This window comes from Octopus bimaculoides, chromosome 6 (assembly GCF_046866305.1).
Source record: "Octopus bimaculoides isolate indiv1 chromosome 6, ASM4686630v1, whole genome shotgun sequence".
Taxonomy (NCBI): Eukaryota; Metazoa; Mollusca; class Cephalopoda; order Octopoda; family Octopodidae; genus Octopus; species Octopus bimaculoides.
The window spans coordinates 51,419,699-51,432,198 of record NC_142933.1 but is presented as its reverse complement, the minus strand read 5'-3'; the positions used below and the strand labels follow the sequence as shown (position 1 = coordinate 51,432,198).

The following is a 12,500-nucleotide window of genomic DNA, read 5'->3' as shown; positions in this document are numbered from 1 at the left end:
ACTGGCTGCACATTTTGACTGGTTCGGTCTGTACTCATCGTTACCCATCCGTCGACATAGAACTTTCAGTAAATAAGATGTTTTACTTCGCTCCCTGAGACAATCCAAGGGAATTTTTCATCCCCGCTTTCAGATGAAATGTCATCATATATACTACTTAAAAGAACAGTCACAAACAATGTTAGATTATAACACAGGTTACCATGTAAAAATGTGTACTCTAAATCACTAGGTATGTTCTGTGTAAATTGACACCACAGTAGCAGTGAGCATAAGGTTAAAATCTAAATACCTCAGTATTTTTGTTAGTGTTCATAACATAATTACTACATTCGCATTTAATTATTGCCCGATTACATTTAATATTCCACTAAATATTTCTTTTTATTGGTTAATAATTGGAATATGCATCTCTGCTGCAAACAAGATGGCTCACGTTTCCGTCAGAATTTTGTCATATGTATATAATCACTTGCTCTCAGTAACCAGATATATCTTTCATCTTTATCTTTTACTTGCTTTAGTCATTAAATGGCGGCCATGTTGGGGCTCCGCCATGTGGGTTGTAGTCGCACAAGTTGTCCCCAGTAAATCTTGGATAATTCTATCGCCTCCTTTGCTGAACTTCAACTTTATGTAAACGAAAACAAACTAACACAGGTTATCAAGTGGTGATGGGAGATAAATGCAATATATATAGCCACGCTTTTGCCTAAATATATATAGTTCCAATTTGTTGATGCTCCATCACCTGCAGCACTTTATTTAAAACACACCAAAAGCAAATAAACTGATATGCAAACGATTAAAAGAAGTCATTTTAGAACATCGTATCCTCGATAATTTGTGGTATAGTACCGCCAACCCCTTTGATGATCTGTGTCTCTTTGGGTCCTTAAATTTTCTTTCTGTTCACAAGATGGCATTAGCATTGCCTATCGAGATGTAGTGCCTAGTTGAGACAAGTCGAGGTGTCCTTCTCTTCACTCTGAATATAGATGCTGGGGTTTAAAAGCGGAATCTATTTACACAGCGAAGTTAATTGCTTATTAAACGTATGCAAATACATATATTTACAAATTATTATTTTCCAACACTCTATCTCAATACAGTAATTCATATATATAATACTCTTGTTTAGTGGTGTTAATCATTGCTCTGCTATTATACGAAAGCAGAACATTCATGAGCTTTCGAATATCAATTCAAACCACAGTACTTATTGTTTAAAATTCTACTACTTCTTCGATTACTATCAAATGTGCGCGCAATAACATTATATATGTGGAAGTGAATTTTAAAGGACGGTCTAGTTGGAGCCTTGTAGGGGTGATTTTCGTAAAAGTTACATATTACAGACATCGGATGTGCTCTGTATTCGCTCTTTTGTATTTGTAAGTCTGTGAGTGGTGATTGAAGTGTGTGATTATAATTAAACAGTTTATTTTATGATGCCATGTCATACTTTGTACGCTTAAGCATATTGTGTGCGCGCTAGGCGTGTGGCATAGAATATGCGCGTACATGCGTAAGTACATGTGTTTTGTATTGTCAAAATATATGCGCTTGGATTTCTGGTCAATGTTGTTGCAAGCACCCCCATGTATATGCATGCGCGTGTGTTGGTGGTGTCATGTAGTGTGGTGCGATGTGGTGTGGGGGGGGGTATAGGGGAATAGTTGGTGTAGTCCTATGTTGAGTTTGCAATAGTTTGCTTGAATCTGCATATTTGCGAACGTGAACAAAACCGGGAAATCAATTTCATATGTGCATGAGACTGTCCGTATGTACCTCCATGTATCTATATGCATGTGTTTGTGTGAAGATTATATGTTGTATGGGTCGTATGCACGCACCTGTGTGGGTTTGCAATGTTATGAGTCTGAGCGAGAAGAAGGTTATAGTGTTAGCTAATGTATGCGTATTTGTGTATAAACTTGTGATTGTGAGTTGCTATCATATTGAAGTCGATACATAAGTATTTGTGCAGTTTGTGTATGCTAATACGGTCTGTGTATTCAGTCTATATAGATGTGTTACGAATATGCACGCATTTATTTATATTTTCCTTTGTGTCCATGTACCGTTTGGTGAGTGTGTATACGTGTGTGTGTCTGGATGTGATGTGTCGTGTATTTTTATGTCTTTTTATAGATATACGTGGTACGGTACAGTTGAATGATCGTAACGCTTAGCGTGATTGTAGACATTTTGTATTTGTGCAGGCAATACATAGAGCATCGTGTTCCTGTTACGTTAGTCACTGTGGTTGACGAGTGTCTGTAATGTGTTGTGGAAATTGCACGCTGTTAAAGAGTAATTGTTTCTGCATGGTTAAGTGGATGGTGCTAAAATTGCAGCTTAACGACCTATGTAGATTGATGTAGATGTTTAGACATCTTAGGCATACAGGTGGTGATGAGTTCGGATATTTTGCTGAGTAGTGGTTTGTGCACAAATATAATGTGAAAGTTTTTTACTGTACATAAATTACAGAGTCTGTCACTACCATAATACTGTAGGACTGATTGTGTAATGACATGTTGCTTATATAGGGTGTGGTGTTCGCGAAGTTGCCAAACATAGCAAAGGATTTAAGTGGCGATTCGCTCCATTGTCCTAGTTAAATGAAATCGTGATCTCATTGGCAATGAAGCAGATGCTGGGAAAATTTGTTTTTTTCATTTCCTTTACATACGATATATCTATTGGGGCCGTATGACTTCAAAGAACATAGTATTATTTTGCAGGCTCTATTGGTTTTCCTGTCAAGGCTATCAGAGTTTATTCCAAGTCAGTTATATTTATCGATGTTAGAATATACAATGGTCTGCGCTAAGAAGTTGGGTGGTAGAGTATGATAGTTCTCTTGTGTTCCTATTAAAGATTTAAAATTACTATTGGTAATGTAAAAATGCTGTTGTAGAAGGGAGAAGTGTCTAGCAATGATCGTCGTCATCCATAAGTTAAAGGAATTTTATATCAGGTGACTTTGAAGGAGTAGTTAAGTGGTTAGCCTCGGTTGTTCAGTAGGGCAGTAGAAAAGATTTGTGTTATTTCTTCGTTAAATCCAATCTTGTAAAGAATGTTGGTATAGTACTGAGAGTTGTTCTGGAAAATCATGCCGTCGGCAGAAAATAAGAATGCGTGGAGTGAGTTATATTTTGAACCATCTTATTGGTGATAGACTATGGGTGATTGGAGTGTCTGCAGCTGTGCTGTAATGTATATATATATATATATATATATATATATATATATATATATATATATATATATATATATATATATATGTATATATATATATATATAATGGTTAAACAGGACAGAAAATATTAAGGCAAGGCAAACATCCAAGTCGTTTCCTATAATAATATTTTATACGGCTTGAGATGATTAACTTGCCTTAGTGTTTGCTGTCTTGATTAACAATTATATATCCGCTGCATCGGAAATCTGCAATGGCTCCATAACTACCGTCTCATCTATAACATTGAAGCCCTAGTAATCTGTTACAGTACTTACCTAGCGCACGTAACCGTTTAGATCACCTGTGAACTAAACCCCCATACTTCGTATATATATATATATATATATATATATATATATATATATATATATATATATATATATATATATATATATATATATATATATATATATATATATATATATATATATATATGCATAATTGTGAGAATGTGTGTGTGAGAGAGAAATATATGTGACACTATGTGTTGTAGCTGTCTGCAAGAAACGTGGTAAAGTTAGAATTTCTATATTTTGAATAACATAGTCAAACCTATTTTTTTATATTTGTTGCACTTAAATCAGAAATTCTCCATGTCACTGATAACAAGAATACAACTGCTTGTAGACAATCTGCCTGGTACTATAATATAAAATTTATAAAATACTTTTAAGACAAACAGTTACTGGTTAAAATTTTTTTTTAATCTTTTCTTATTCATCTTCTTGTAGTGAATTAATATGCAGTGAGATAGTGAAATCAGATTTTGTTTCACCTTTATTTCTATAACATATATCAGAAAAGAAACACTCCTCTCTTGTTTACAGTCATTTTTATTTTACATTTTGCCTATATTTTCAGGACGAGAAAGAACAAACGATGAGAATCATGGGATATTTACATCTGGTTAGTAAATAGTTGTGCTTTCTGTTTCTTCTATAATTAAAAAAAAAAAATCTTCCTATATAATGAAGAGAATGAGGTAGTAGACAACTCCTCTAATTGAACTAAAAAGAAATAATTTTATCGGTGATAACTAGGTGACATCATAGGAGAGTAACTAAATATAAACTTCCTACAGATTTCTTTTTATATCTGTTTTTCTAAGCGCCGTTCTTTTCATCTCAGAAGGCTGATATCTTTAAATGGAAAATAATTTAATGCTAAAGACAGTTTGTCTTTTACGTACAAGGCGTTTTAAATACATCATTGTGTTTAGATATATGAGATATAAGTAAATATACTGTAATCTTTGTTTTCGAGACAGGAATTCTGTGTCTGTACATTATGTATTGTTGTTTACTGATAACCCTGATTGGAATGATATTGAACTGATGATTGTGATTTTCTTTTGACTAGACTATTTCCATCTACCTTAGTAAATTCCTGATATTTCGTTGATAGAATCACTTAAATTGATTCCTCTGAGAAGTACAGCAGAAAAAATGGAGTCGCTGTATTAATAGACATACAAAAATTATATAAGAAAACGGCAAATAAACAGGTGTTCTCACAGATTATAATTAGGAGAATAATGAGTTCTCATATCAGTAGAAATATGCAAAGTGAAAGTGAAGAGTCAATAGTATTAAGCAGTGAATGACTGGTACGTATTTGATAGATGCTAGGAGACCATCCCTGCAAGATTTCAACTCAAACTGTTTGAGGGTCAAAATATAATTTAAAGCCTTTATTCTGAAATAACAACTTCCTGTGTACTGCTATGTAGAACTTTCCAAAGTAGCTCCGTTTTACTATTTAAACACTTGAGATGTACTATCAGCATGAAAATCATTAGATCCGTTACATAATTGATACACACAGCTTTAAAAAGCAGAGTAAAAATTCATAAACGCTGGAGAATTATACAATTACATCAAATGTAATTTTTGTATATAACCATTGCTTTTTTTGTAAGTAAATAAATTATTCCAGGTCTTGCTATTTTCTGTCGAATGATCTTATGACTAAATTAGTATTTCAAATAGGTATACCACACATTTCAATTTTCTGATGAATGCTGAAATAAGATGAGTTGTGTACCAACTTTTATATTCAATGTGTATTTTATCAGTAGTTTGATACTGCAAAGTGTTAAATGAATGCAATGTGGATATACCATAATTTTTATGAAAATAAATTAGATAGTCTTATGTTATGTCGTTTCAAGATTAAGAAATCGTATTTGGAAACTAACAGGTAGCCTCACATTTTTATTGAGTAGGTGTCAGAAGATATTAGGAGAGAATTCACCGCTGTTAAAATAGAGTGTAGATTAAAGGAAGTTCATAAACGGATAATCCTGATATCTAAAATTAACAGACGGCAATGCCTGCATTTTCTTATTTCCTAATGCATCACAAACTACCACAGAATATTTGAAGGTATCTAATTTACTTATTACGGCTCTTGCGTAGATAAGATGTACTGCAATCTGTGAATGCAAGGTAATAATTTACTGGGTTGTGCTCTTTAGGCGAAATACGATAACTGCGACTGCAACAGTTGACGTGTTGCTGGAACAATATAAGATGCTGGACAATCGCTTCAATTAAGCTAAGTGGTGGCAAGTGTTGGATGCGTGATGAGGAAAATGATATATTGCAGTGTACTACAGGATAAAAATATATGTAGTCTAATATACTTATTCCTTACTATTCTATAGTTACTAATATATACATATTTTATTTCTACCAAATTCTTTTCTTGTTTAAGTAGTAAATGTATGAAAACAATGAATAATTTTCTCGTTATTTGTGCTTGTTTTCAAAACATTCTATCTTTCACTTTCACTTTCACTTTTAACATTGAAATTCTTCCTTCAAAATAAAATAATCATACTAGCTGAAATACCGAAACATATCTCATAAATTACCTGAACGAGGGAGAAAGTTCAAATCAATACCAACTTTGCTTTTACAATCGATAACTCTTGAAAATCTTTGAATATCTGAATACCGTAGAAAATCTTCTAATAATATGTAATGCAATTTATTAAGTGGCATAAAAATCCTTAATATAAAGTTATTTCAATAAAAGTTTGCATTATCGTGGTGATAATAATGGCGGAAAGCTGTCGGAAATAATGCGTCGCTTTTGACACTTTATTAAACTCTGTTCTATAGTAAATTTAGAAAATGAAATCCAGTCCTCCAGTAATAAAAGTTGGAAGTACCGTCTCTTACCAGACTATGGAAAATTTTTATCACGAGAAAATTATTTAATAAAAGGAAGGCGTTATTATATTCGTAATCATTGTCGAGGAAACAAAACTATGCCAGGCCTGTTTTCTAATAATTGTTGTTTAAAATGGATTGTGTTCTAAGCAAACTAAATATTGCATTGGAAAGAAAATATAAAAGATCGTTCAATTTTTGACACTGTTAAGGATTATCACTTTATAATTACTTGGTAATTAATACAGTAGAGAATACATATTACCCTTTAGTTGCTACATTGTTAAAAGATCACTGCCAGATCGAACAATATTCTTCAATATAGTATTATTTACTCCAAGTAGGGCATACTTTTAATATTTTGTAGGATTTTGGTTTAAATTCCTTCATGAGTTGTCCTATAAGAAATAAAATAATTGGTAAATGCATCAGTGTCAATTTCGTTAAGGGTTTAATTCTATGCTTATGGATTGTTTTCTCACGTACATTAGAAGTATTAAATCATTTACTGGTTGAAGCCTTTCGTTCACAATCCGATAGATAGTACCACAAAAAAGGTTATTCGAATATTTTCGACTAAACCATATACTGTAATAAGGTAGTATAAGAAAAAAAAGAACACCAAGTCGTGCAATAATATGTTTCAACTGATACAACGTAAATGTAAAATATCGTCAATTTAATATCCCGATCTTGGTTTTAATCTTTTATTTAACTGTATGTGTGGTAAGAAGCTTGCTACCCAATCCCATGTTTCCAGATTCAGTTCCACCTCGCGGCACCTAAGGCTTCTACTACAGCCTCGGGCCGGCCAATGCCTTGTGAGTGCATTTGGTAGACGGAAACTGAAAGAAGCTTGTCGTATATGTGTGTGTTTTGCGTATGTGTTTTTTCTCCCACTGCCGCATCACAATCAGTGGTTTTTTGTTTATGTCCTCGTAACTTAACATTTCGGCAAAAAAAAAAATGCGATAGTATAAGTACTGGAGCCGGTTCGTTCGACTTAAAATTCTTCACGGCAGTGATCCAGCATGACTGTAGTCTAATGACTTAACACATAAAGCTCGACGAGTCACAATCGTAGCCACCAGGCACAGGTCGACAGCCCACGGTCGTGGCCCAGATAGATGCATTTAATTTATGGGCGTTTGTTGGGGTCTAATGTCATTCAAATGCTCCGATACTTCCCAGAATGCAAGAGGACTAATAGTTTAACTAATGACTATTCATATGATGTAAAACTTGCCACCGTTATATACTAAGAAGGCATTTTAACTACTCTTTGTTTTTTTTTATGTATGCATGGTAGTCTCATTTTCATAAAATTTGCTCAGCAGTCCATGTTATGGAAGCGTAAATCCTAGAGCTTTGTGGGTTAAAAAAGTAAACTATAAAGATAAAAGATAGGTAAATAACTTTGCTGCATAAATCTTGTCTAAAAATATTCCATTGCAAATAAAATTCAATAAAACAGAATGTATGTCGGGCACCGAATTAAACAGCATAATGAAATTCAACGGCTCTAGTTTGAAACAACTGCATATCACATATGTGAGAAATATCTTAATATTTAAGCTAAAATTCTTGATGATATGCACTTTAAGGATGTTTTCTTTCTGTTGAATATTTCCTTGATGTTTGATTTAGATTTCCGGTTCGTCATTCATAGCATGCAAATATACGATATCAAATATTTCTCTTACCTAAAGTAGTATGGTCAATGGTAACAAGTGATTTTTTTTCTCTTTTAAAAATGTTCTCATGTTTGAAGATCATTCTTACAATGCTAGGAGGCGGCAAGCTAGCAGAATTGTTTGCACGCCGGGAAAAGGCTTAACGGCATTTCGTCCGTCTTTGCGTTGTTAGTTCAAATTCCGCCGAGGTCGACTTGGCTTTTCATCCTTTCGGGGTCGAGAAGATAAGTACCGGTTGAGCACTGGGGTAAAGTAATCGATTCAGCCACTCTCTTGATCTTGCTGGCCTTGTACCAAAATTTGAATCATTATTTATTTCTTTATGGCCTACAGGGTGCTAAAAATAGAGGGGACAAACAAGGACAGACAAAGGGATTAATTCGATTACATCGATTCAAGTGCGTAACTAGTACTTATTTAATCGACCCTGAAAGGGTGAAAGGCGAAGTCAACCTCGGCGGAATTTGAACGTAACGTCAGACGAAATACCGCTAAGCGTTTCGCCCGGCGTGTTAACGATTCTACCAGCTCGACGCCCTTTTAAATCATTATTGAAACGCTAGGCGGCGAGCTGGCAGAATCGTTAGAACGCCGGGCAAAATGTTTAGGTCATCTTTACGTCCTAAGTTCAAAATCTACTGAGGTCGACTTTGCCTTTCATCCTTTCGGGATCGATAAATTAAGTACCAGTCAAGTACTGGTATCGATGTGACCAACACACCCATCTCAGCACAAATTTTAGTTCTGGTGTCTATATTAGAAAGGATTATTAAAATACTAGAAAATATCACAATAGTTTCTGATTTAAGCACAAGGCCACGAGTTTTAGGGGGAGGGCCTTAGTTGATACAATCCATCCCCCTACATGACTACACTTAGCACTTGATTTTTATCGATTCCAGAGGAAAGAAAAGCAAAGTTAACTTAGGCGTGATCTGAAGTCAGAAGGTGAAGAGCTGGTAGAAATACCGCAAGTCCTTTTACGACCATCTAACGATCCAGCCTATCTACCACACTTATATCATCATCATCATCATCATCATCTAATTAATCAATATGAAATATTCCATTTAATATATATTTCTTTTTCGTAGGATTGGACAGACCACCAACTAAAATGGGCACCTGACCGTTACGGTGGATTGAAACATCTCGTCTTACCAACAGATAAAGTTTGGACTCCACAACTTCTTTTAGGCAATTCGTAAGCATAATTACTTTGAGCTTTCAGAGTTAACTTTAAAATATATTTTTCTATAAAATTTGTAATTTGTCTGAGCCGATAAGTGTCGGCCCCTCAATAGGTCTCCCCCACACGCATCAGTCTTCTATTTAATCCAGAGAAATCATCATAAGCACTAATACAAAAGAAAACACTGGGCTACTGGATTTTCTGGTCTAAGTGCTTTTCTATAATGTGCCTTAATTCTTGTTTTCTGACCCGAGATGTTATAGTTTTAGTAGCAGAAGCAAGGGTTACTATATATGAATTATATAAATACAATTTCAGCGTGGAAGGTGTTTATAAGCCAATTTAAAACACATAAAAAACCGTTAGATTCACTTCAACATTTAAATTTAATTTGTCAAAATATTTTCGTCGAAGTTTCAAAGCGTGGCTTAGTGATAGAGGTATTCGACTCACGATCTTGAAGCGCAAGTCGTGTCAAATGACTTCGTCTATGAATTTCGCTTCATCCGGTCTAGACTGAGAGCTAAATTAATTTACTTGACTAAGATTGACTTATTTTGACAAAGCAGGGTTCTTTATATTTTAGAAGTAAAGAAATGCGAGTGTCATAGTTTTAGTGTTATCAGAGGAAAGACTGTATTATTTATTAAAGGTCATTATATCGTCAATATTGTTGGATATTTCTACGCTGTTCATATCAATATTTTAAACCACAATTCACCAACAGCCATTCGCTTTGCAGAAAATACTGGAAGTCAAAATAGCTATTACAATAAAATTGAGTACGCTTATACCTTGAAAAATCAAGTTCAATAATTTTCATCAATATAAATCCGGTTTTTCCTGGTACAACACATTCAGTCAAACTGTAATTCTGTGATCTCACAATAACAATGAGTTTATAGCAATAACAGATACACGTTGATAGTCGAGATCAATTCTGCTAAAGCCATAATTTAGTCGTAGAAACAGCCGTTTGCTAACTGCTCAGCCATTGAGCTATTTCGGTTGGCGCTGCTTCGGTTACGACGACGAGTGTTCCAGTTGATGCGGTCAACGGAACAACGTGCTCGTGAAATTAACGTGCAAGTGGCTGAGCCCTCCACAGACATGGAACTCTCAGAGAGATTCAGCGTGGCAGAGAGTGTGGCAGGCTGGCTCTTTGAAATACAGGTACAACAGAAACAGGAAGAAAGAGAGAGAAAGTTGTGGTGAAAGAGTACAGCAAGGTTCACTACCATCTCCTGCCGGAGCCTCGTGGAACTTTATGTATTTTCGCTCAATAAACACTCACAACGCCCGGTCTGGAAATCGAAACCACGATCCTACGACCGCGACCTCATTAATCGGTTTTGCTCTAGGGGTTCCGATTATGTAACGCTGTGCTCTTCAGAGATGGTATACAAAACATTCATCCATCTATATATATATATATATATATATATATATATATATATATATATATATATATGTATATATATATATATATATATATATATATATATATATATATATATATATATATATATATATATATAAGCAATGTTAATTCTCTAAATGAAGTATTAACAGTAACTGCACGATAAAGTGTAGTATATTGCCACTTAAGTGTGGCTGAATATATATATATATATATATATATATATATATATATATATATATATATATTTTATTTAAAAGCAGCAGAAATATCACAAAAAACTGTTACTCGAAGTTTCACGTTCCCTTTCATCGGACAGTTTTGTTAGAAATGGGAAAGAAATTAGGAGCTACTATTAGAGTTACAACGGAACACTAGTACCCCTCCCCCACAACCAAAGCTATGACAGAATAAGATCCCCATAAACTAATAACGGGAAACTTATACAATAGACAGATGAATAAATGGAATTAAATAATTATATACATAAACAGAATATAAACTAAATTAAATCAAATTAATACCAAAAAAAGAAAGAAATGAAAAAAGTAAGTAGATAAAACAAATGAATAAAATAAAAGTAAAATAAACGAACGTGAATAAACAGGGGATACTGATAATACAGGTCCCATACACATTTCCACACAAACACTTACTAAACATAGACACTCACAGGGATTTATAGATGCGCAAATAAAAACATATACAACAGGAATACAAAATGGCAGATAGTTAGGAAGGAGTGACACAAAAAGGAAACAAGAAAGCAAAGGGCCACTGATGAGTTCACAGAAAGAACTCTGTCCGAAATACAATTAATATAAAATAAAGCTAAAGCAAGTGAACACCAAATATATAGAGCGTGTGTTTTCATTAGCAACATGGCCATCCCTAAATACAGCAATATATATATATATATATATATATCCATTATAAGGGATATACGTACATATATAGATACATATATATACACACACGTATAACTACATATATGTGTGTGTATATATATATATATATATATATATATATATATATATATATATATATATATATATAGAGAGAGAGAGAGAGAGAGAGAGAGAGAGAGAGAGAGATAATTCCGTTTTATTTCTTAGTATTTTTTCACAATGCAGAAACTGGTTTCTTATAAGGAGTGAAAAGCTCGTGACAAACTGGTTAAATTTGGGCGTCTCATTTAAGCCAATGCTTTAAAAATGTCAATGCTACTGGTACCAACATCAAATCATTTCATTTGCATAGCTCAATGACATAGGTACTTACTAGCGGGATTGAAACAACTAAATTCATGTTTCTAAAGATTTCATTTATTATTAACAACATTGACCACGAGATTTTTATGACAGAAACAAAACACGACACGGCTAATTATATTACATCCCATACTTTATTGCTTTCTGATCATGTCGTTGACATTAGAGTTCAAGTACCGATTCGTAATATGTAGTCTAGAATCCATACTATATTATCTTACCATTTGTCTCAACAGGAAATGCAGTATACCCGGCTGCATTGTTATGCCACGGTAGTGGAATGGCAGATATGGAAGACAAATATTTATTTAAACAATATTTCTTTCGTTTTATTTAGCTGTCGATTCATTTCCTTCCTGGATTTACTATTTATTACATCCCTCAATATTATATAATACAATAACAGGCGTATCCTGAAATATATTTTCTCGCCACATTTGTAACATTTTTAATGTTGTTAAGAGACTAAAGCGTTCAATTTGATATTAACTTCTGGT

At 33.8% G+C, this 12,500-nt stretch overlaps 1 protein-coding gene across 4 annotated transcripts in view; it reads left to right on the top strand.

The window, feature by feature from the left end:
* Nucleotides 1-12,500, top strand: part of LOC106869618 (neuronal acetylcholine receptor subunit alpha-5) — a 499,717-nt gene that overhangs the window by 397,191 nt on the left and 90,026 nt on the right. For all 4 annotated transcript variants that reach the window (XM_052968838.2, XM_089353862.1, XM_052968840.2 and 1 more), the window contains 2 exons: nucleotides 4,112-4,156; nucleotides 9,215-9,324. In XM_052968838.2, the coding sequence (XP_052824798.1) occupies nucleotides 4,112-4,156; nucleotides 9,215-9,324 (155 nt within the window). The remainder of the gene's footprint in view (nucleotides 1-4,111; nucleotides 4,157-9,214; nucleotides 9,325-12,500) is intronic.